Source organism: Pinus tabuliformis, chromosome 1_2 (genome assembly GCF_031772625.1).
Source record: "Pinus tabuliformis cultivar Carrire ecotype Pingquan chromosome 1_2, CPIR1, whole genome shotgun sequence".
NCBI lineage: Eukaryota > Viridiplantae > Streptophyta > Pinopsida > Pinales > Pinaceae > Pinus > Pinus tabuliformis.
The window spans coordinates 799,194,481-799,222,014 of record NC_142298.1 but is presented as its reverse complement, the minus strand read 5'-3'; the positions used below and the strand labels follow the sequence as shown (position 1 = coordinate 799,222,014).

General features: G+C 37.2%; 1 protein-coding gene across 1 annotated transcript in view; it reads right to left on the bottom strand.

The window, feature by feature from the left end:
• The window catches only part of LOC149208310 (uncharacterized), a 161,631-nt gene that overhangs the window by 54,426 nt on the left and 79,671 nt on the right, over positions 1 to 27,534 (bottom strand). Inside the window, exon 5 of the mRNA XM_089394050.1 lies at positions 11,942 to 12,232. Coding sequence (XP_089250176.1) covers positions 11,942 to 12,232 — 291 coding nt within the window. The remainder of the gene's footprint in view (positions 1 to 11,941; positions 12,233 to 27,534) is intronic.

The following is a 27,534-nucleotide window of genomic DNA, read 5'->3' as shown; positions in this document are numbered from 1 at the left end:
TAAACACGATCCCCTCCCCTTCCAATTCCGTTAATTATGAATTCCAATTCCGTTGTTTACTTAGTATTTATATTCATTCTCTGGATCGAAATGGTGATTTTTCTTTAGGAAAGGGAATTTCTCCTACATATGCTGAATAGACAGATTGATGCTAGATTCTCTATGGTTAAAGATTGAGTTCTTTGAACTTAGAACAGGCAAACCCCACAAATGGCAGTGGTTTATTTTGATACTCAGATCCTAATTCAATATTTGAATACATCTTAATTACAATAAATATGCTATGAAATCTGTTTACTGCAATGCTTCTGACAATCCTTTTAGAAGAAAATCCTGGTAAATGAGAGGATAATTGACCTTATTGGTTTGTGAAGGAAGAAAAAGGGATAAATGAGCATACGTAGGCTTGTCTTAAAGAAACGTTCTGATTGTTTTTTGTCATTCCATTTTTGATAAACAATTTGCAAGATAGAGATCTTTCATGTTTGGTAAACTAGTGAGTGAAGTGAGGGCGAGAAGTCTTAAGTTTTAAAATATCAATAATAAATATAGAACTTAGGTATACAATGTACACTATTGGTTTGTAAATAAGTTGGTAGTGGTAGAGATTTCTTGCATGAGAAGTAATGCCTTTTTCTATGATAGTGGCACTATATCTGTTGAAGAGATACCCATGTGCGCATCTACTAATCTATGTGTTGTTTGCTTGGATCATGTTTCCTATGGAGTAGTTCATGATTCAAGTTTTATTTATTTATTTTTTTTCTTTAATTCACATCTTTTTAATGATAATTATGAAGGATATTGTCAATTAGATTTATCTTTGTTAGTCAAAAAAATGATTGTTATCCTCTACACTTAATTTAAGTTCAATTTATACAAATAATATGTTGAGCTCATATCTATTGTTGATTTTACCATTGTAATGGCTGCAACAACAATAATATCCACTTATTTTCTTGGACTCTATGTTGTGAATATTGCTACCTCAGTCACTATTCTCCTTCGAAGGGGAAACCCTTTGAGCACTGAATTCTAGATAGATGCAAGTATATCATGTGTATCCGTATGTGACTCATCATAATATAACATAAAAATTCTCCATTACGATATTAAGAGATATAATTTAATAATATAAGTGTATAAAAATAATATATATTCAGGAATGAAAGCGGACTTTGGTCATTTAAATTTTAAGACACATCTAATATATTTAATCAGTGATTTTGGAAAAATAAATATATTTAATATATTTAATTATTTTTGAAATTGATGAGATAATTTAATGAAGGTAAAACTTTATTAAATTCATAATTAGATAATTATTATTTTAATGAGTATTTATATATTATGACTTTTCAATGTCTATAAAATTTATGATGTGTTATACATTGTTTAATATCTCAACAAGTAAGTTTATAACAATATTGGGAGGATAAGATACAAATCACATATATTTATGTAGTTTTTATTTTACTTTTATAATTGGTAAATTATTAGAATTATATTTATTTTAATCCAATTTATGACAAGAGTAGCATAATAGAAATATGGTTTTACTTTACTTTTGATGGCCAGTGAAACTATACATCTGTAAATTAAATTATCTTACTTATTAAAATTCTTGTGAACTTTTGAAATTGGTAAGAGTTTGGATTTTAATATTTTTATGAGGATTTAAAACAAAGATATAAACATAGAACAAAGGAAATAAATTGATGATGTTTCCATGAAATTAAGATCAAGTGATGAATTCATGGAAATACATCTTAAACTATGAAGGTATTTTTCACATTCGTAATACTTGAATTCAGAAAACGTGCAAGGATGAGAACCATACTTGATTACTTACACAACTATGAGAATAGAAGTACACCCCCCTAAGGAGTACATGTCAAATCAAGTCAAATTGGAAGAAATAATTATAGCCCTTAAAATACTATCCATTTAATATCGAAGGGATAGTGAGAAAGGAGGAAAAGTTTATAAGTTTGATCTCTAAAGTTAGCGGTACATAACTAAGAAAGTTATGCTATGAAGGGAAGGGAAAATGATAAACTTACAATTTTCTATTGATGATAGTATAACCAACATGGAATGTTGAGATGAATGGAAAAGAATAATAGAATGATACTTGTGGCGGGTAAGGAAAAGTCTCATAAATAGGTGTAATAAATCAACAAGAAGTCATTTCTAGAACTAGATGGAAGATTTTGGATTTAGGAATTATCATAATTGAATAGCTTGGCACTCACAAGTGAATGATGATTGATGATGATTAGTGAGGGTCATATTGATGACCTATACAATTTCAAATGGCCAAGATAGAAAGTATGAACTAGAACACTCATATTGGTGTAAGTTGACAAGTGATAGACTAAGAAAATGTCTATAGGAAAATATTAAAGGATAGCAATTGTATATCATTAACAAAGAAGATGAATTTTATGAAGTTGTGGCTTATATTTATATAGTTGTTACAATAGTGATGATGTATAATTATGATGATTATGATATGCATAGGCACTATGATGTTATGTCGAGGTATATTGACATATTCATTTACTACGTGATGATAGGTATTTAATGTTGAATACTCATGATGGATATGATATGCATAACGTGGCATAGGAATTATGATGCTATAATATGAGGTTTATTGACATGTGGTTCATTTAAAATGTGAATTCATGATATGTATTTGATGCAAATATGTTGATGTTATAACTTATGATGGTATTTCATGAGGTGAAGCATGTGATAGTTGCATACAAATTTATGACATGCATGAGCACGCAGTTCGTTATTATCCATAATGTTGTGATTAACAATGATGAATGTTCTCATGATGACATGCAAGACTTGGCATGTGGATTATTTTCTATGATACTATGATGGTATAGCTAATGCATTGGTTGCATGTTGAGATGTGGTGATTGACAGGAAATCACAAATGGGCCGAGAGGGCTGGTTTATTTGATGATCTCGTGCGAGCCCATACGCATGAGGGAGAATAAGTAACACCATATGGGCTGGGGACAAAACTCAATCAACACTACATATGCCAGTGGTTCCTTTGTCTTGTGTATAGCTCTTGATGGATAGCTCTAGAAGAGCTATGGGACCATCTTGAGGAGGCCAAGTGCCTGATGTTCTAGGCTTGGTGCCTGTTATTGGATTGGGATGCCGAAGTCCGGAAGGGATGTAAAGGACTTTGATGCCTGGGGCTGTGCACCTTAGTAGTTGTGGAGGGAGTGGGCCAGCCTTGCCAGATGCCCGGGGTCATTGAGTACCGGACCGGATGTCTGCCTTGGGGCAGATGAGGTCTGAGTCAGGCGCGAGCCTTGGGGCCAGCCTTGGACTAGGATACAGACCGGGAAAGGCTTAGCCTGGTGCCGAAAGTGGGAAAAAGGACAGAGATTCCTTGAGATTTCCCGGGGTGTTGGGGACTTTCGATGCCTGCTGGTTATACTAGTTCAGCAGAGGGTGTTGGCAACATGAAGTTAATAAATAATAAATAATAAATAATAAGTAATAAATAATTCAACTTAACTTCGGGACGAAGTTCCTTAAAGTGGGAGAGTGTGTAATATCCCTCCCCTTAATAATAAATAATAAATAATAGAAATAATAAATAATAATAAATAAATCACTTAATAATAAATAAAAAAAATAATAAATCATAAATGTTAAATAATAAATGATATTAAAAATATATACAAAGAAAATAAATAAAAATAATAAAAATAAAAATAGTAATAACCATACTAAAACTCTAAATAAGAATAAATATAAATAAAACAAGAAAACTATCAAAAAGAAGGAAATAAAACAAGAAAAGCTAAAAATCAAAAGAAAAGTAAAGAAATAAAACAAGAAAGCTAAAAATCAAAAGAAGTTGCATGTAGACACATGGAGTGTGTGCATGTGGTTCCCCTTCCAATGTTGTTCTATTTAATAGATGGTGAGGAAGATGAGAGGGGGCATTCCATCTTTCCGAGATTCTGTCTTTCATTCTCTTGGGAGAATGGTATACTAAGACCTAGGAGTCACTGGCAGTAGAACGTTGATTGAGGGCTCGGGGGTGGCCAGTTGTAGCAAGACGTTGCATAATTGAGCCTATGGTTGGGTGGAGAGTCGTCCCCAAAACTGTTAGAAAATTATATATTACGGAGCAATGGAACACATAAAATATTGCAGAAATATAAACACAGAAAACGCACAAAACAAGAGAGACACAGATATACGTGGTTCACCCAGTTTGGGCTACGTCCACCCCGAACAGCCAGTCCTTCCTTTCTATTATCCAGCAAAATGAAGAGATACAACCTACAGCAAAACCGTTGTAATATCCTCTGTTTTCTCTCACAATCTCACCTCTATGTTTCTCGCTCACCGAATACAAATCTATCTCACAGCCTCAAGTACAATGCCCTCATATAAAGAGAGGGGTTGCCTTCTAGGGCAAAAAACCCTAAACTAAACATAAGTTCTACCGTCAGATCATCCGTCTAATGAACGGCCCAGATTGACTAGAAATTACTATACTTTTACAAGGCAATTTTACAGCTGTTTTTAGCTTCGGGGGCGCTGCCCCCGAAACCCCCCGCCAGGGGGGGGCTCCCAAAGGTCGCAGCCGCCCCCCCTGGACCCCCCCTGCAGCGAATATTTTACGGGCGGCGTTGCCGCCCCCATTTCGAACTGAGGTCCTATGTGGCGATACCTTTGAATATAGAAGATAATCAGGCTCCACACCCAACAATCTCCCACTTGGAGACTGATTGTAGCAACTCCATCGCTGCTTCATTTGCTGGACAATGACTCCTCTTTGGACCTGGCTGTTTCTCATCTTCATCGTCATCCTTGAAGACCAACTGAAACTAAGCATATTCTCAGTTTCTCCCTGGTTACAACTTTTGTTAGCATATCTGCAGGATTCTGGCTAGTGTGTATCTTTTCCAGCTTCAACTCTCCATCTTCCAACACTGATCGTATGAAATGGTACTTGAGCTGTATGTGTTTAGTCCTGGAATGAAATGCTGAGTTCTTTGCAAGATGAATGGCACTTTGGCTATCACTGTATAACGTGCCCATATCATGCTCCTTACCCAATTCACCCATAAACCTTTGTAACCAAATCATTTCTTTACTAGCCTCTGTAGCAGCAACATACTCTGCTTCTGTTGTTGAAAGTGCAACAACACTTTGGATTTTTGAAACCCAACTGACAGCTGTTCCTCCAACAGTAAATACATATCCTGTAGTGCTCTTCCTATTATCTCTGTCACCTGCCATATCTGCATCAACATATCCTTGTAGGGAGATGTTTGAACCACCAAAGCATAATGCTTGATTTGTGGTACCTTTCAAATATCTGAGAATCCATTTCACTACCATCCAATGTTCCTTTCTTGGATTGTTCATGTACCTGCTTACAACTCCCACTGCATGTGCAATATCAGGCCTTGTGCAGACCATTGCATACATTAAGCTTCCAACTGCTGATGCATATGGAACTTTAGACATATAATCCATGTCTTCTTGGGTCTTTGGGCACATTTCCTTGCTAAGTTTGAAATGGCTAGCAAAAGGTGTACTAACTGGTTTTGCATTGTGCATGTTAAATCTTTTCAACACCTTTTGTATGTACTCATTCTGAGACAATGTTAATTTACGATTTTTCCTGTCTCTAGTTATTCTCATACCAAGGATTTGTTTCGCAGCTCCCAAATCCTTCATTGCAAATGAATTTGCCAATTTTCTTTTGAGCACATTTATTTCCTGCATGTTAGATCCTGCAACAAGCATGTCATCTACATACAGTAACAATATAATATAGCTGCCATCATCTTGCTTTTTCAAATAAACACAATGATCAGAGTGACATCTAGTATAACCTTGTTCAGACATAAACTTGTCAAATTTTAGATACCACTGCCTTGGAGCCTGTTTTAAGCCATACAAGCTCTTCTTCAACCTGCACACTAGTTTCTCCTTCCCTTTCACCTCATATCCTTGTGGTTGTTGCATATATATCTCTTCCTCCAAATCCCCATGGAGAAAGGTTGTCTTTACATCTAACTGCTCAACATGCAAATCTTCAGCTGCTACAAGACTTAAAATAGTTCTGATTGAAGTCATTTTAACAACAGGAGAAAATATTTCATCAAAATCAATACCTTTCTTTTGTGCAAACCCCTTCACCACAAGTCTAGCTTTATACCTCTGTTTTCCTCCATCTTCTTCCTTCAGCCTGTAAACCCATTTATTCTTCAATGTAGTTTTTCCTACAGGCAACCTGACTAAATCCCAAGTCTGGTTATGCATTAAGGAGTCCATCTCTTCTTCCATGGCTACCTCCCACTTCTTCCTGCTTTCAACCTGCATTGCTTCTTCATAACATTCGGGTTCACCGGAATCAGTCAACAATAAATAATATAATGAAGGAGAGTATCGTTCAGGGGGTCTACCTATCCTGGTAGATCTTCTAACACCACTTTCAGGTGTTTGGGGTGCCTGTTGTTGTTGTGGTGGTTGTTGTTGTTGTGGTTGTTGATTATTATTATTTTCAGCCACCTTTATTTTTTCAGTGATTTCATCAAGAACTGCGTATTCCTTGTTTTCCTTTTCCTGTTTCTTTTCCTGCAACTGATTCTTATACAAGACCTTTTCATTGAATATTACATCTCTGCTCCTAATGATTTTGTGATTTTCGTAATCATATAAGCGATAACCAAAATCATTAACACCATATTCAATAAAGGTACATTTCTTTGACTTTGCCTCAAGCTTTGTTCTATTTTCTTTATCAATATGGACAAAGGCTTCACAACCAAAAGGCTTTAAAATAGAGTAGTTTACCTTTTTACCTGTCCATGCTTCCTCTGGAACACCACCATCCAAGGAACTTGAAGGCCCTCTGTTTATTAGATAAACAGCAGTATCTACAGCATCTGCCCAAAACTGTAAATGCAATCCTGCATGCAATCTCATGCACCTTGCACGCTCCATGATTGTTCTGTTCATCCTTTCTGACACACCATTTTCTTGTGGTGTTCTTGGAACTGTCTTCTCTCTGCGAATTCCATGCTCTGAACAGTACCTATCAAACTCTTTGCTGCAATATTCACCTCCATTGTCTGATCTAAGACACTTCAATTTCTTTCCTGTCTCAATCTCAACCAAAGCTTTCCATTTCTTGAAAGTATCAAATACATCAGATTTATTCTTAATACAATAAATCCAAGTTTTTCTAGTTGCATCATCAATAAAAGTAACATAATAACGAGAGCCACCGAGAGATGATACCTGAGCAGGTCCCCATACGTCTGTATGCACAAGCTCTAATTTTTCGTTCTTCTTTTCTTTCCCAACTCTGAGAAATCTGACTCTCTTCTGTTTTCCATAAATGCAGTTCTCACAGAAGTCCAAATCAACATTCTTCAAACCCGGCAACAAATTCCTTGAGTGAAGAATCTTCATCCCATTTTCACTCATGTGTCCGAGCCTATGATGCCATAATGCTGCATCTGCTCCTCTGGAAGTTAAAGCATTAACAGAGTTAGAAATACCATTGCATAAATACAATGTACCAACCTTTTCGCCTTTTGCTATTACCAGGGCTCCTTTAGTGACCTTCCAAGCTTTATCTGTGAAAGTTGTCACACAACCTTCACCGCCTAACTGCCCTGTTGAAATCAGATTTTTCTTTAGATCTGGAACATGCCTTACCTCCTTTAATAGCCATTGGTTTCCATTCTGCTGTTTTACAAGAACCTTACCCATTCCAACGATTTTACAGGGTTTATCATCACCTAGACGAACTTGTCCAAAATCTCCTTGAACATAGTCATGAAAATATTTCTTATCAGGTGTGGCATGGAATGAAGCCCCTGAATCTACCACCCAGGAATCAGTAATATTTTCGAAAGAAAGAATCAAAGCATCTTGTAACACCTCACCTGTCACATTTGCTTCATGATTGTTTTCTTGCTGTGCATCTCCTTCTTTTCCCTTCCGAGATCTACAGTCTTTCTTTAGGTGCCCTTTCTTTCCACATTTCCAGCACACTATCCCCGATCTGGACTTGGATCTGCCTTTCCTTGATTTACTGCGATATCCTGAGCTCTTTCCTCTTTCCATTTTTCTTCCTCTAGATTCTACACTCAAAGCATTTCCCGATGTCTCACCGGAGCTTTTCCGTCGCATTTCCTCGCTAAGGATAGCACCGACAACATCATCAAACTTTAAAGTACTAGATCCAGAAACGGAGTTACTAATGGCCATTACCAAACCATTCCAACTTTCTGGTAATGAGCACAAGAATAACAGAGCTCTAACTTCATCATCAAAGTTTACCCCTACAGAACTTAACTGACTTGTAACTGTATTAAAATCATTTAAATGGTTTGCAATAGATCCACCTTCCGACATATTCATATTAAATAACCGTTTCATAAGAAATACCTTGTTTGAGGCCGAGGGTTTTTCATATAGTTTCGACAACGTCTGCATCAAACCCTCTGTCGTGGTTTCCTTCGAAATGTTGAAGGCGACTGACGCAGCAAGGCACAACCGTATTGTTCCGAGTGCCTTTCTATCGAGAAGGTTCCATTCTTCGTCTTTCATACCCGTCGGCATCTTTGTTTTTCCGCCCAATGGTACGTATAGATCTTTCTGATACAGATAATCTTCCATCTGCATCTTCCACAGCGAGAAGTTTTGGCCGTTAAATTTCTCGACCCTAAACTTACCATCTTCCGCCATTGCTCCAACTCGAACCAGGAACCCTTCTTTCCTGTGAGTTTATCAGCCAAATAGACCTTCGGCTCTGATACCAGTTGTTAGAAAATTATATATTACGGAGCAATGGAACACATAAAATATTGCAGAAATATAAACACAGAAAACGCACAAAACAAGAGAGACACAGATATACGTGGTTCACCCAGTTTGGGCTACGTCCACCCCGAACAGCCAGTCCTTCCTTTCTATTATCCAGCAAAATGAAGAGATACAACCTACAGCAAAACCGCTGTAATATCCTCTGTTTTCTCTCACAGTCTCACCTCTATGTTTCTCGCTCACCGAATACAAATCTATCTCACAGCCTCAAATACAATGCCCTCATATAAAGAGAGGGGTTGCCTTCTAGGGCAAAAAACCCTAAACTAAACATAAGTTCTACCGTCAGATCATCCGTCTAATGAACGGCCCAGATTGACTAGAAATTACTATACTTTTACAAGGCAATTTTACAGCTGTTTTTAGCTTCGGGGGCGCTGCCCCCGAAACCCCCCGCCAGGGGGGGGCTCCCAAAGGTCGCAGCCGCCCCCCCTGGACCCCCCCTGCAGCGAATATTTTACGGGCGGCGTTGCCGCCCCCATTTCGAACTGGGGTCCTATGTGGCGATACCTTTGAATATAGAAGATAATCAGGCTCCACACCCAACAAAAACCTTGTTGCGGTAAGCCTACTTCGACCACAGGAAAACAGGTAAGCACTATTCATTCAATTTGCATTTAGTTAATTAAAATCATGGTTATTGGGCTAGGTAAGTGGCACTCTCATTTAAATTAATGTTAAATTAGATATTTATTTTTTGGACTGTTACAATATGTCCACCAATCCAAGCATGCTTGAAATATTCAACCTTCTTATGGAGAGATCTGCATAAACACAACCCCCATTAGTAATCAACTTTCACTATACATATTTAACACAAACCTTCAGGGTCCTTAATCATTCTAATGTTGTTTAGATAATCATATCAAACACATCTAATCGGAAGCTTTACTTCTTTAACATTTCCAGCGCACCAAACTCAGCCTCAACACTTCTTCCAAAAACATCCAAGTCTTGTTCACAACTTTATCAATCACGAATAACCATCAGTATTGCTTCAGCTAAAACATCCTTATGGATTTTTCATCAGGTCATTCACTTCTCTTCAAGCTCCCTCTTTCCATCATGCTCCACATCATCATCAAATTACCATCAAAGATGAGGTAAGCATCTTCGTCATCTTCAAGACTATATACCTGTAAACCTTTAACAACAAGTACAACCAAACAAAAATACATATGTGCAAGAGCATGAAGTCAAGTATGTCATTATAGAATATCAGATTTTAGACATTCAATACCTAAACCTAATTAGGATTTATAATCAATCAAAAGTTTCATCCATTAGAATTTTGCAGCAACATTTACTAGCGTTTTGTCATAAACCTTAGATTTCATAATCAAAACTGAATCATATAAATAATCGAAAACATTGTAATTCTAGGGTTTCATTGTCATGCCCTATAATAACACTCTCTACTAGGGTTTTGTTACAAACCCTATATTTCAAAATCTAAAACATGAATATGACCAATCAAGTTAGCATACTAACATTTCATCTCTAGGATTCCATTACTATTTCCTAGAAACTTATATTAGTCTCATATTAGGGTTTTATCGTAAAACTCTAGATACAAACACGGAACTCCAAAATTAGATACACAACAATTTTTTTAACCAAGCTAGTGTTTCAATTATATAGAAGCATATATACCCAAAGATCCATTTCTAGGATTTCATATTGACTATTACAAGGGTTTTGTCATAATCCCTAAGTTACAAAACCCTAAGGAAACTAGGGTTTCTACGCATCAACAACAAATCCTAAAAGGCTAGGGTTTTACCATAACATTTCCAAAACCCAAAACATAAAGAAAAGAAGAAAAAATGAATTTTAAAAGTGTCATTTGTCCCTCCAAGTTGCCAAGTCATCTCTCTAGGAAGACAAGTCAGCCTGCCCAAAGGACGTGACCCTTCGCATGAAGAAACAACTATAAATTGGCACCTATCCTCCACCATTTGGCAAGAAGTTCAGTGAACATCCATGGTAAAAATTCGGATGACTGAGGCATATCATTATGTGACATACGAACTTACTAAGGCACTGTTGTTTTCGAAGAACACAAGCTATATGAAGAGTATTATCTCTGTGGATAATGTGAGATAAAGATGGATTGTTATCTCTGTGAAACATAAGTTGCAAGAAGGGTCTATATCTCTGTGATGCGAGTTACAAGAAATGTCTATATCTTTGTGATGCAAGTTGTAGGAAGGGTCTATACTTCTATGATGCGACTTGAAGGAAGGGTCTATATCTCTGTGATGTGAGTTGCAGGAAGGGTCTATATCTTTGTGATGCAAGTTGCAAGAAGGTTCTATATCTTTGTGAAATGCGAGTTGCAGGAAGGGTCATTATCTCTATGGAATACGAGTCATCTAAGACACCCTATCTCTACGAGACATGACATTTAAGGACAGGCATGTGTCAGACTTATTGAAGGCATAATTTGGGCTATGGATGGAGGGCTGAATTGTCATTTGGATCAGTGGTTAGTTTTACTTGGATTTCTCTTGTTGGCAAAGAGTCTATAAGGAAAGGATTGTTGGGTTTTCCCTTTGTGGGTTTTGCCCTAGCCTCTGGCATAATCTTTGGTTTCTGTTGTCTTTTTTGTGCATAGTATTTGTGTAATTGCTCGATGATCTAATGAATGAAGTAAAAACTAAATGTAAAATACATACATAAACAATCACATGTAATTACCATGATAAGAAATTCAACCTTTCATTTGAATTTCAACAGTACCTTGAATCCATCTGTCTCAAAAGATTTGGGGCTTGTATCAATATTTGTAAAATTAAGATATCCACATGTCTCTATTAAGATGAAGCTCTTATCTTAACATCAACTTAGACATGAAGTTAAAAGTTTACACCCTATAATGACAAACCAAATAGGAAAATTGCACCAAGGAAAACTAATAAAAAAATAAAACATGCAGTTCAATAAAGTTGGCATTATATTAAATATAAAAAGAACAAACAAAAAGATTGTTCATATCCTTATCAATGATCAGAAATACATGAGATAAAACACATACCGGTTCAACCTTCTTTAGAACTGATTTCCCAGGGTTCATATCATAGTCATAAACGGATGGAGGTGTATGCAATGAACCATACGTGTATCTCAGTATATGAGAATTGAACTGTGATTCCACTGGTGAAACTGAATAGATGGGATCAAAAAATTGAATAGTCTGACCACTGGAAAGGCTTTCAATAGGTTCTCCTACAGGTGGCAGGTGATAGATAGTTACTTTAACCAAACCATTTTCAAGCTCATACACAACAAGATGATCCTTGAATGCTCGCGAATCCTGCAATTTTATATTGTAGAAATAGCAAATATCTATCAGTACCTTTGTCTCTCATACATAAATTAATGCATCTCAATTTTTGCCATGAACGAAATTACATCCTTTTTTTTTTCTTCTTTCCTTTTAGTAAAACAATGGCCCTTCCTTTTGAAAGTAGGCTCCCAGAAAAAAAAAATAAAAAAAAATGCTTACATGGAAAACCAATTTATATAACAGCAATATTTTTTCAGCTTACTAAAAATTATAGCCATTAGAGCATAGTTCAGTTTCCTGTTTAATCCTTCCATATATGATATGTAGTAGTCATAGCAAGATTCTAATTCTACGAGTGCTTTAATCTAGAAATGAGTATGTAGTTCAGAACTTTCACCATTACCTAAATTGCCTCCAAATACGTATTGCAGATAACAACACACAGAAAAACAATTTGTAAAACACCATCATAGCTCAGCTTACATGTTTATTCTTTGCAGCAATAGAGTTTTGTTTGTGCAGTTTGATGAATTGGAAAGATATACTGTTTATAGCATATACTGCAACTATACACCGTTATGCAATGCAATAACAACTGACAAAAAGAAATCCAATAGCTAAAGTAGATATTAAATCATTCCCACCTCTTATTTGACTTCAGAATGCATATTAACAGTTAGAAGAACATCGATATCATACCATGGCATCGGCATACATTGGTTCAACAACTTCATGGAGGCTATCCATCCAGTCTTGGCAGGGATAAAATAAGAAACAGCTAGAGCCTTCAAACATAGAACACATATGTAAACTCTTATTCCAGCAAAGTACATAACATTTTGCAACAGCTTCAATGTGCAGGAGTTATGTATTGCCCCAAATCCAGGGTTACAGTTACCAAATTGTAGCTTTTAATCCAAATAATCTCTAACAAATAACTCCAACGAAACTATTGCTCTATCCATAGTGTCTGTTACCCACCAAAATGGGTAGCGCCATAGGAGGAAATTTTTTCTTGTATATTTGACAACCAGCAGTCCCTGCCAGCCACCATTAGACAATGATATGCCATATGTCTCAGCCATTTGCATCATCCATGTGCCTCTCATCATCCCGATCCAGCATTAATGCTTGAATGAAGGTGGACTGCTATTCAAAATGTACTCTGATCATTTTGCAATTGGGTGCTTATACTTGTTTGTTTTGGGCATTTAGTACAAATGGTGGGGTGATCTGGAATATTGACAGACCTTGACCATAATTTTGTTCTCTCACCTTACCAAGGGGGTTAATCTTTGACCTTAGTCTTGTGGGACCTCCCCTATGTGAAAATTTCTAAATAGAAATCCTACTGCAGTGATTAATATTATTTCTTCTACTTATTACCTTGGAAATAAGTTATCTACAGTATTCTTATGGCAAATATCGAAATATATTCTACTACAGCCTTCACAACTAAAACATTGCAGAAAGTAAATGTAAGGAAATACACTGGCACTGTGACTGGCACAAATACAATCACAATGACACAGTTATTTTTGGACAATCGTCCCCGAAAAAACCCAATGTGGGAAAACCAGTGTAGCAAATGAGGGTTTTATTATTCTTTAGCCAATTCTCTTGTACACAATTATAGCTAGCAAAATAGGAATGAGAAATGTTAAAGACACTTCTTGACCAATTTCTACCCTAGATGAAGCACTTCTCCTCCTCCGGAATCCTTCTGATTCTCTCTGCGTCAAACTGCTCTCCTAGGCTCAGCATCAAGCTGCCTATGAAGGCTTTGCATCACACTGCCTCTGCACTGCTTCTTTTTGCTGCAGCCTGTTCCTGTTATGCGTCTTGCCACCTTGGACTCTCTAAATGTGTTGATGCCCTCTCTCTCTGTCTCACTTGCAACTCTCCCTCTGAATCGATTTTCTCCTGCCGAACTTTGACCAGTGAGAAAATCGATCTCACTCGGGTAACAGAGTATTTGCATGTGGTGTATGTTCCAAATGACCCTCAAGCCCCTTCTTATATCTTCCTGTTGGACAACCAACAACCTAGATTAACTCCTAATCAAAGGCTCAGATCGTTTTGAATTGATCTTCATCTTTATCTAGAAAGATTCACCCACAATTAGATTAATACTCATTAATATTTTAATTTTCTTAGGTTTAGACTTAGGAACCCCATTAAAAATATTAATTATTTTAATATAATCATCTTTGGCTGGAATTTCCCAAAACGGTTTCTGGGTTCTTTGGAATGCATGTGCCCAAGCCTCCCTACAAAATTTGAGGCCTAGAGCACATCCGATGCTATCCCAAATAAACACTCCCTCTTAGCGAGGAATGTACTCTAGCAATATATTGTTGTTGCATACTACTCTGACTTTGAAGCATCGTCCTCCACGCTGTTGATGTCTGACATGTTTTCCACCAACTACTGCACTACTATTGTAACTATATTGCTGCCTTGACACTGCCACTGCCAATGTTACATCTGACTACAACTCCCTCTGAATTTCTACATCTGTGTTGCTGCTGGCACTGCCACTGCCAACTATCCTGCACTGCAAACTGCTGCTGCTATTGAAACGGGTTTTCAACCATACCCATCTACTCTCTGAACTGAGTGAACTTATCTCTTCCGAGAGCCTTTGTGAGTATATCGGCCACCTACTCTCCCGTAGGAACATACTGTAGTCTACTTCCCCATGTTGAACACAATCTCCGATAAAGTGGCAACATATATCTATATGTTTCGACCGATCATGAAATACTGGATTCTCAGAGAGTTTGATACAACTCTGATTATCGCAGTAAACCTTGGTCGCTTCCATCCTTTTTATGAATAAGCTCACAAGCAACTTTATGAGACATATGGCTTCGCACGTCGCTGTGCTGGCTGCCATATATTCTGCTTCTGTTGAACTCAATGTTACCAATTTCTGCTTCCCGTTGCACCAAGATATCATCCCTGATCCAACACTGAAGCAGTACCCTGAGGTACTTTTTTGGTCTAATGAATTACTTGCTCAATCTATATCAGTGAACCCAGTCAAACTGACGTCCTCCCCTCTAGAGTACTTCAACCCATATCCGATTGTTCCATGTACATGCCTAAGAATATGTCTTGTTGCTGCCCAATGCACCCTTTTTGGTTCCACCATGAACTGACTAAGAGTGTTGACAGCAAAACAAATGTCTGGCCTAGTGTTGACCAAATACATAAGCGACCCAATGAGCTGACTATACAAGGTGGGATCTACTTCTTTGTCCTTTGATGCATCTATTTTCTTCCATTTAGTGATCATGGGAGTAGCCATGGGTCAGAAATCCTTTATTTTGAATTTCTTCAGAATTTTTGTAGCGTACCTTCCTTGTCCAAGGAATATCTCCCCATTCTTCTACTAAACTTCCAACCCTAGAAAATAATGCATCAATCCCCAAGTCCTTCATGTCAAATTCAGCTTCAAGATTCTTCTTGCAGTCCTGGATGAGTCTAGATGACCCAGTTAGGAACATGTCATCTACATATAGTACCAGAATAAGTGGCTCATTCTCTACCAACAAATAGTAGAGATTGGGATCAGCTTCACTCTTAACAAATCGCAACTGTTGCAAGTAAATATCAATTCAACCATACCATGCTCTGGGTTCCTACTTGAGCCCGTACAGAGCTTTCTTTAAGCTGCAAACATGAGTTTCGAAGCCTTCGGGTTGTTCTATATACACCTCCTCTTCTATCACTCCGTTCAAAAATGTTGTCTTGACATCCATCTTGTGAATCTCCCATCCCATTTGAGCTGGTAGGGATGTAATAGATTTGATAGAGGTGTATCGAGCAACTGGGGCGAAGGTCTCTTCATAGTCTATTCCTTCTTTCTAAGCATACCCGTTTGCCACGAACCTTGCCTTGTACTTCTCTATGCTACCGTCTGCAGCATACTTGCTGATTTGGGGTAGCATCAGATGTGCTCTAGCCACAAAATTTGGTGGAGAGGTTGGGGCACATGAGATCTCCAATACCCAGAAAGGGTTTGGGCAAATTCTAAACAGATCAAGAGTTATTAAAATAATTAATATTTTTAATGGAGTCCCTAAGTCTAAAGTTAGGGAAAATAAAATATTAATGTGTATTAATATGAATCTTTGTTAGAGTGGTCCAAAAGACATGGATCAAGCCAGATCTAATCTTAGCTGTTGATTAGGGACTTAATCTCGGCCGTTGAGATGTCAACAGGAAAAGTATAAGAGGAGGCTTGAGGGTCACTTGGAGAAAACACCAGAGTGATTAGTCATTCTATTCTCTAGAGCGGGGTTTGCTAAGAGAGATAGAATTAGTGATCGAGAGATGCAGCTGAGGGGCATTTGAGTACAGAGAGACATAGAGGCAAAGATAGTGCCGAGGGAGTAGCGTAGTAGCCATGGATAGTGACGCAGAGCCAGCCAGAGCTCACCCAGGGCCACACAGAAGCAGCCGGGAGTTGCGCAGAGCCTTAGAGAGGCCAGCGTTGCTGATGCAGAGGGCCAGAGAGCTGACGCAAGGCCAGCGTGAGGAAGGGAGGGGTTGACACAGTCCAGAGAGAGGCTAACGCTGGGGTTTCTGGGGTAGATTGGTGCTGAGTAGCTACCGGAAGGATTTTCGTGGTTTCAACCAAGAGATTTGTCAGAAAATGAGAGGTATTACTACCAAGGAAATTCTCTGTTGGGTAGGCCAGTTTCGGCACCCAAATTGTACTCTGATATTGCTTAACAAGAAAACCCTCAGAAAGCTGCACCAGTTTTCCCACATTGGGTCTTTCCGAGAACATTAGTCCAAAAAAAATGGTGTCATACAGTGTGTTTGTTTCTGTTTCTTTTAGTTGTTGATCTGTTGTATTTTGAGCATGCACTAGTGTTTAAGTGGCCTTAGGAAATGGTTGGGGCATGTGACTACTCAAAATTCATCCTCAGAGACCCAACATTATCCTGGGACCCACTTTGATGGTCAAAAGGCGACTTATAGTCCCTCAAAAGTCGATTTTCCTAGTGATAGTGGCAAGAAATGAAAAAAATGAAAAAGAAATCAATAATTGGAAAAATTTCTAAATTTTTCCAGAGTCAAAGAAAGTCAACCAAATGACGTGGTAGTTCCAAATGAAATCCAAAGATGATGTGGCAATTATGTGGGGCCCACCACATGAAGCCACAAAGAAAGTCAAGATTTCAAGTCAAAGTTAAAGGGGCTCACATTGAGCTCATGAGAAGTACGTACAAGCAAATGTTTGAAGTGACTTTGATTTAATTCAAATCAAATGTTAATTAAAAACTAAAAGTGAAAAGTTCAAAAAGAAATGGAAGGGACCCACTTCACCTCATTCCTTTGAATACGTATAACTCAACAAGGAGATAAATATGCACATGCCATAAATCATAGGTTTATAATTAAAGTTGCACATGTTACGCAGTCAAACAGCGGCCTACGAAGATTATGAGCAGCAGTTTGTTAGAGGTGGTAGAGCATGATTCTTTGTTGAAGATTCATTGGGAGTGTGTCTCCCCTTCTTACCCACTCGATTGCACATGGCAGCCTCAATAGTTTTGCACATGGGAAAAAGATATACGCTGCCTGTGGTGGCAGCCAGCACATATTTTTGAGGAATTTTGTCTACCACACTCTTCAATTATGTCTACACTTGACCAGAAATTGAACTAGCACATTGATACACAAGTGAAGTACGTACCAGCCATCAAGGAATTCACACCAGCAGTTTGGGAACACATGGGACAGTCACATTGCCACTTGAAACTTGACTTAGTCTTTGGGATTGTCATCAAGTTACACTTGTCATTTCATTTTTCATTGGGATTGGCTCCCATAGTTCTATTTAAATGAGCCTTTGGCTCTCATATTGGATGATAGAACAAGATATTGGGCTTACGTAGACTCTGTTGGATTTTGTATTCATCTTTCATATAATAAAAGAGACTTTGGAGTACTATTGTGTAGGTGTTCTCCTTCCATTTCTTGAGGTGATGTTATTTCAATTGTTGTGCTTTACATTCTAAATGTATGTTGGATTATGCTAGTTATCATTTTGCCACTTGTTTGGATTAGCATATGCAAGCTATCTTGTATGGTTTTTGGATTAGATAAATACTCTAGGAAGAGGAGCACTAGAAGATTTTTGGTGAAATCTCTAGCCTTCTCCTCCATTGTATTATCTAATCCCTTATGATTGCTGACATCTTTTTCCAAGTGTGTAGAGATATTTAGATTTGGTTGAAGGATTTACTTGGGCGTGGGGTAGCTTTCCAATAGACGAACTAACTCTTAAGATCAAGAATAGAAGGACCCAATCGGTTTGCTTCAAAGATCTCATCAAACGATTTTGAAAGAGGGAGTTTCCTTTTCTCTAGCCTACTAAGATTACGTAAATTTAAATTAAATGTTTTTCTTTATCAATATCTTGTGCTTTTAAGGATTTTATTTGCTACCTAGAGCATTGTTTTAACTAGACAATTATGGAGTTCTACTTGCATGTCTTGATCTAGTTCTTGTACACTAATGGTAGATTATCATTTTGACTATTTCATGTCATCTTTGTCTCCATTTCAAGATTACTTTGCTTTCAATTTTTGAAGCATTCTACTTTTGTTTTAAGCAAAATACAATTTCATTTCTTAAAGAGCAAATACTTGGAAGGCATTGGTTTTTTATGTATTTCATGCTTATCTTATGATGGTTATTGCTCATATCAGATTTTGGTTATAAATCTTAAAGAAATAATCTATTTAACTCTAACAATTCTCCTAGAAACTCACATCTATTTTTAACTTAATTTTTCATTAGGGACCCCCCCCAGCTAACCTAGGAGATAGCTTAAACGGAGAGAGCCAGAATTAGTTTGATAGCCCCTTCTCTGAGTTCCCTACCACCAACCACACCTTATGGGGTTGAAGGCTTTTCTCACTAACTTGTAGGTAGGTGTAGGAGGCAGGGTCAACAGGATGTTAAGTGTAAACTTAAGAAATTAAAACAATTAAAGGGTATTAATATAAACTATGGGTGTCTACAAGAAGACGAGGATCAAGCAGAAATGATCTTAGCCATTGATTAGATTCTAATCTAGGTCGTTGAATCTCAATGAGGAGAGTATTTAAGGAGGCTTGAGGGTCACTTGGAAAAACATACAGAGAGTTCAGAAGTTTGATTTTCTGAAGCAGAGCAGAGGAACTACTGGGAGAATCTCAATAGTGGGCTATTGCGGTGAGGGGCAGGGATAGTTGGGTTGGAGTATCTTCTCTAGGACTGTTATGAACCAACTCACAAAAAGATAGAAAAGATAGATCAACGACTTCAAAATTAGGCTCTTCGAGGGGGCAACCCCCTTTACATTACACAAATGAACAATTCTTCAATGATACAAATGACTAAACCCCCTTTCTATATATAGGAGTCTAATGGTCACAATATAATCAAAGTCGACATAACAATAATAATATAAGGGCACAATAATAACAATAAGGGCTACAATGACAATAGTAATGGGGGAATCACTAGTATTATAGGGACCTAACATGCTCCTCTCCTTCAAAAAAGTGTTTTCCTCAATGCTTGAGTAGTTTTGGATGCTTCTATATAAAATTCTCATCCTCCCATGTGGAATCTTCAGCGGGTAAGTTCTTCCACTTGATGAGATACTCCGAAATTCATCGATTTTGTAGCTGTCAAGTTCTTGTTTCTATGACTGCTTCAGGTTCCAATATGATTTTTCCTTCTTTGTCAAGTTTTGGCAATATTGTTTGAACTGGGAGCTTATCACCTATAACCTTCTTTAAACATGAAACATGGAAAACTAGGTACACTCGGGAAGCTTCTGGAAGCTCCAATTTGTATGCCATAGTACCAATCTTCTACAACACCTTGTATGGACCATAATACTTTGGTGATAATTTATTATCCTTCTTAGCTTGCTTGAGGGAGATTTGTTTATATGGTTGTAGCTGTAGGAATACCCAGTCACCTACATCAAAACTTCTTTCGCTACAATGTTGATCTGCCTGTTATTTCATTCTATTCTACACCAAAGTGAGGTTATTCTTTAAGAGTTAGAGAACTTGTTGTTGATGCTCAATGTGATCTTCCACTGCTTGAACCTTAGAATTTTCTCTTAAATATGATGTGACGGATGGTGGATGATATCCATAAACTGCGATAAATGGGGTCATTTTTGCTACAGTATGGAAGAAAGTGTTATACCACCATTCAGCCAGAGGCAACCATTTGACCCATTGTGTTTGTTTATCAAAGACAAAGCAATGAAGATATCCTTCCAAACATTTGTTTACTATCTCAGTTTGCACATCAGATTGAGGATGATAAGATGAACTATGAGCTAACTGAGTACAGAGACAAGAAAATAATTATGTCCAAAATTTTCCAGTGAAAATGGGATCTCTGTCGCTTACAATAATCTTTGGATTTCCATGTAGCTTTTGAATTGTTTCCATAAATGCAGTAGAAACTGTACTGGTTTTAAATGGATGAGATAATGCACAAAAGTGTGCATACTTGGTAAGTCTATCAACTACCACCATGATGACACTCTTTCCTTTGGACTTGGGTAAACCTGTGATAAAATCCATTGAAACATCCTCCCAATGTTGGCTTGGAATGGATAAAGGTTGTAATAGCCCTGGGGTCTTAATTGTTTCAACTTTATTTTGTTGGCAAACCAAACATTCTGCCACAAACTTTTGAATATCCGATTTAAGGCCATCCCATAAAAATTCCTTCTTAACCGTGTGGTAAGTTTTTAAAATCTTGAGTGCCCTCCTAAGAGAGAAGTGTGCAATTCCATAAGAATCTTTTGTTTGAGTTAGGAATTCTTACATAGTATAAGCAATCTTTGTACCATAACGAATCATTTTTCCAGCTAACTGTATCAGATGTACTGGGATCTTGTTGTAACTTTTGAATGAGTGCCCATACTTCTTCGTCATTCTTCCATTCATCCCTTTCTTCGTTTATCCAATCTGGTTGGATAATAGAAATGGCACAAAGCAATGCTTCAACATCCTCATCCTTTCTTGAGAGTGCATCTGCCACAACATTTTGCTTCCCTTTTTTGTAGATGATTTCAAAATCATAGCCCAACATCTTTGTGACCCACTTTTGATGCTCCTCTGAAGATAATCTTTGTTCTAAAAAATATTTAAGACTATCATGATCTGTTTTTACCTTGAAGTGTCTTCCCATTAGGTAGGGTCGCCATTTCTTAAGTGCATGTAGTGTTGCCAACATTCCCTTCTTACAAATAGCTTTGTGTAAATACTTTCCTTTGATTGGACGATTTTCAAAAGCAATGGGTCTTTCTTCTTGCATTAAAAAAATACCAATTCCATTTCCTGAGGCATCACATTCCACAATAAAGGTTTTTGTGAAGTCCAGCATAGCTAAGACTGGTGCTTGGCACGTTGCCTCTTTAAGATGTTCAAAGGCCTTGGTTGCTTCTGGAGTCCATGAAAATGCATCTTTCTTCAATAATGTTGTTAGAGGTGTTGCTATTCTCCCATAATTCTTAACAAATTTGCGATAATACCCTGTCAACCCGAGAAATCCTCGCAAATGCTTTATGGATGTGGGGATTTTCCATTCCTTAATGAATTTAATTTTGCTAGGGTCTACCTTAACACCTTCATGAGATACAATATGTCCCAGATATTACACCTCTTGTACTCCAAAGAAACATTTGGAGCTTTTTGCATATAATTGTTTTTCCTCCAATAGTTTGAGCACCCTATGAACATGTTGAACATGATCCTTCCAAGACTTGTTGTAAATTAGTACATCATCTAAAAATACTAACACAAATTTTCTAAGGAAGGGTTTGAAAATGGAATTCATCAAACCTTGAAATGTAGAAGCTGCATTGGTAAGGCCAAAAGGCATGACCAAAAATTCATAATGACGCTCATGAGTTCTAAATGTTGTTTTCGGAATGACTTCAATCTTCATTATGATTTGATGATATCCTGAATGAAGATCCAACTTGGTGAAGTAAATTGATCCATGCAATTCATCCAATAATTCATCAATGACAGGAATGGGAAATTTATCTTTAATATTGAGCTTGTTGCTCCCTATAATCTGGACACATGCGCCATGATCCATCCTTATTGTGCACCAATACTACTGGAGCAGAGAAAGAACTTTGACTAGGTTGAACTATACCAACCTCTAGCATTTCTGCAACCATATGTTCAATTTCACTCTTTTGGGCATATGGATATCTGCAAGGCCTGATGTTGGAGGAACACTTCCTGGAATCAAATGAATAGCATGATCATGATCATGAAAAGGTGGGAAACCTTTGGGAGTCTCAAATACCTTGGAACGATTGTCCAAGGATTTTTGTAGATCTGGAGAAATAGATGATTTCGATGTGGGAACCTCTAGTGAACATAATTGTACAATTACACCCCGTTGTTCTTTCTTTAGAAGCTTTGTCATTCCGTTAGAGATGATTATATTTCCTGGTTTCCCTACGCTACCCTTTAATTTAATTTCCTTTCCTTTCGAACAAAATTCCATGAAAAGTTCTTGAAAACTAAAAGCTATCGTACCCAAGGATTGTAGCCATTGAACTCCTAGTACAACATCAACACCACCCATTGGAATGGAAAGCATTGGGCTATTCAATACATACTTTCCCATGGATAGCTTGATATTATGGCACTTTCTAGAGCAATTTCTGGTTCCTCCACTTGCATCCATCACTTGACACTCTGGTGCTGGATATAGGAAGCAATTCAATTCCTTGGCTATCTTACAATGAATAAAATTATGGTAACTACCCGAATCAATCAACACTATTACCTTTTTCTTCTTTATATGTCCTATCTTGATAGTTTGAGGAGTGGTAATTCCAGCCAATGCATTACAAGATATGATTGAATTCATTTCTTCCTTCTCTAGGGTTTGTCCCTAGTGTATGTCCTCTTCTTTTGACGTTTCTTGTTCATTTTCTTCCTCCTCTTCACAATCTATGTAAAATAATTTCTTTTCAACACACTTATGACCTTTACTGTATTTGCTATCACAACTGTAACAAAGTCCTTTTGCTCTTTTTTCTTCCCATTGTTGTGGTGTCAACCTTGTAGGTTGTGGAAGGCTAGGGACAACAACACTTCCATCTTTGTAGTTGTGAGTGGTAGGCTTCTTGGTTTCCATAATTTTTCTTTCCATTTTTCTTGCCAACCTAAATGCCTTCTCCAATAAATCAGATTCCCAAAGGCGAACCTCATGTTGGATGGTATCTTTTAAAGTCCCTATGAACACATCAATCTTATGCTCCTTCGAAATATCTTTTACCCTTATATTCAATTTTTTGAAGTCCTCAATGTGCTCCATCATTGAACCCTTTTGTTTAAGATTTATCAATTGGCTAAAAAAAGTATTGCTTTTTGTATCCTCATAATGTGCTATCATTTCTTCCGTTAGAATTGCCCAAGTGACAATTTGCTTACGAGAGAAAAGCCATCGATACCATACAAACTGATTTGGTTCCAAATATAAAGTTGCAATCCGTACTGTTGTCGCGCAGATTGACACGACAACACTCAGACCGGGGGCTGTCACCCTGATCCCCGATCTCTCCGTTTAAGCCTGTCTCCCGCGGCTAAGGGGGGTAGACCCTATGATATGATGAAGACCAACTATCGACCAGCTGGTTGGGAGACACGATACGATAAGCAGTAGATGGATTTAGAAGTTAAAAAGACCAGTGCCTTGTGGAGTAAATATTTAATCGTTAAATTGTCAGATGCTGCAACAAATGTAAACCATGCAGAGCAAGCATTTATCATGAAAGCTAGAACGACGCAAGATATCAATTGAAACAACGACGCTCTTAAAATGGGCAAAGCTCAATAACGATATCCAATAATTAAGAAAATTTTGATCAAAGCTTTAAACAACCATGCAAATGCAACAAATATTTAAGATGATCATTCATGTGCAGACTTGTCTAAAATGATAAACATTTATTCCACATGATAATTTCCCAAAAAAAAAAAACTGGATCTGACAAAGAAAATTTCCACAATATTTTTATACTTTTTCAAATTTTTTTTTTTTTTTTTTTTTTTAAACAAAACCCCAAAATTGAAAAAAATCTAAATTAATATTAATCTAAAACCTAACTATACAAAAATAAAACTAAGCCTAAAAAATTTTTAAAAAATAAATCTTTTTATTTTTTATTTTTCATATTATAAAAATGAAAATTAAAAAAAATCTAAAATTTATAAAACTTTAAACTTAAAATCTATTCTAAACATAAATCAAAACCTATATCTAAAACATTAAATCTAATTAAAACATAACGTCTAAAGAAAAAATAAATAAATAAATAAATTAAATCTAAACATAAAACTAAATTATAAAAGTTAAGTCTAAATAAAAGCTAAGATCTAATATATAAAACCAAAAATAAAAATTACAAAGAACTAAGCTACGTAAATGAAAAAAAAAACGAAACGCATCAAACTAAGACTGAAAATCGAAACTGGGCACGGATATTACAGAGAACCCTAGCCGCTAACTGAAAATCGTAGCCAAATTTTAATGCTGACTGAAGGAAACAAAACGCATTACCACTCATACAATTTCATTCATGCACAGAACCAAGACGCATTACCTGGCACGATGAAATGTTTCAATGCGTTGAATGATTTCGATCTGCCTTTGATACCTGGTGTTCACTGTATATCGACAAAATTTTGATTGCCACCTACGCTGAAGCCGTGGCTTGTCTGCGTAGCAAAGAAATTTTTCGCTGATGCTCACACTGAAACTTCTCCTCGTCTGCGATTGAGCTCATTAACAGAAGGGATTTTGACGGCGGATGAGGAATTTGACGGCGGTTGAATGCTAAAGTCACCGATTACACCAATCAACAACTGGCTTTCAAGTCGATACGTTTGCAGATCAAATGGGAGCTTGGCGGCAGGATTTTGCATTGACGGCAGAGACAGCAGGAAGCCGTAACGTCTTTCTAATGCTGATGCCCACGCTGAGGACTTTGCTCATCACTGTAAGAGCCTTAAACCATTTCTTGAGACCAATAACCAGACGGCATAGGAAATGAAACGCGAATCGGTTGTGATTTCGACGCTAACACGCAGATTCAATAGACAGCGGCGGTGGCCTTGAATATCTGAATTGGAGTGCAGGCTTGCTGGGTTCCGGAATTCGATCAATCCCTTTATGATTTCGAGAATCTCTTTCTGAAAATTTGATCTTGATGAAAACCCTGTACAAGAAAACAAAACCCTAATGAAAACTGCATAAAGCAAAAATTTTAAACCCTAGATCAGCTTAATTAATTTACAGATTTTGGCCCCTTAACAGCCAGATTTGGCAATAAGAACAGAAATATTTTCAGAATGTCAGAAAAACTTCAAATTTACTGTGAAGAACTTCAGAAAATCTCTCATGCAAATTAAAAAAATAAACTGAATGATAGACCCAGGATCAAATCCAACTGGGCTCAGCAAAAAATGCTTGCGGGAGTTGGCTGGTTCAGCCGAGAACTTCCCCAAACGCCCACCAATTTTCTTCAGTAAGGGTTTTCTGCACAGCTCAGAACAACCATCAGTAAAGAGGGCAAAAATGTTGCTAGATCTGAAAAAGTAATGGAGATACCTGCCATTACTTCAGAAGCCCTAACACCACTCAAACCCTAGCAAGTGAACAAGATACCTGTGCTCACAATACTCTACAATAAGCTATTATTAATGGCTAAAAATAAAATATGCAAAAACTAAATTAGCTCACAGCACTTCCAGAGAGTAACACCAGCTAGATTTGGACCCCAAAGTCTTCTTTTATTAACCAGAAACAGATTACAAGAGAGCTTCTTCAGTACAAGACTCACAGATCCAATTCCTCTGAAAATGACCCCTAGCACCCTACTTAAAGGAAATGATCCCAACGGCTAGTTCGAGTGATCCATGTCGAAATGATCTCGACCGTTGATGAGGATCAAGACATCTCTTAATCTCATCCGTCGAAATTTTTATTTCATTAAAAAATAATATTTTGCATGCATTCACTCAAAATATTATTATTTTATTATTTAGGGTTTTCGCTTTATTTTATAACTTTTTATTATTTTTTACTTATTTCATTTTTATTTTTTTTTAAATTTTAAATTTTAAATTTTTATTTATTTTATTATTTTTATTTATTTTCTTAAATGGATCATCGAACTAAGCCTTTGGAAACATCACCTAGGACCTAGGACTTAGGACTCATGAGGGGATTTAAAACATTTTTCAACCCTCAAGATACATTACATCATGACTTTTACAATTTACATCTTAAGGGGACAAACCCACTTAACATAGACCCTCATAAACCACCCAGCTCTGCGACACAACTATAATCTAGCAGATTAACACACTAGGATTCTCCTAAAATTCTAATGACAAAATCCATCCCGGCTTTGGGGTCAGGCTGAAGGAAAACTCTGCCGATCATGGATCGGTGAGACGAAAAACCTTCCGTGACGTAGATTACCACTAGAAAGTTAGGTCCACCTAGGCAATTTACATACACGACCCATATCTGCTAAGATTATTTACAATTTTATACATGCAGACTGGGTTTACAATTAAAATGATTAAGCTGCTGATGACTGCAGGATGGCACGGACACGTCGATCAAGTGCTACCCCTTTCTACCAAGAAAAGGGGGTGTACTGCATGGGTAGTTGACCGGTAGTGGTCAACATCTGGCTCTACTTGGGGACACGTTGCTGCTCTGTAGGAATGTGAGAATCCAGAATCTGCATCCATACAACACAAAAATAAGTAGCGTCCATCCAAAAATCATCATATACATTAAGCAAAGGAAAGATAAAAGCTCTTCATTTATTAACTATCTAGAAAAGTAAATCTAATCCTAAAACAAAAATGAAAATGCGGAAAAAACAAGGAGTAGGGTTAGAAATACGATACAAAAGATGCCCCACGGCATCAGATGTGTTCAATAAAGTGCATACTGAGCATTTGCCTGCTTTCAGGCAAATCTGTCGGCTGCTTGTCGGATGTGCCATGTCCAATTCTGCATAAGGTAGGACTTTTTCCTATCCGAAAATCAAGCTGCTCGCGGCCGTCTGATGCATCAAATCTTCGTCTCATTCTCTTTCTCTTGCGCTTTTTCTTTGTGGCAGGTTGAATTACTGATGACATGGAACTTTCTGTTTCAAAACTATCAGATGAAGTGTGTAAGATATGCATGACATGTCTTTCTTCATCTTGCATCTGATATTTATCGTTTTTAATTCTATCTGGATCACCTTC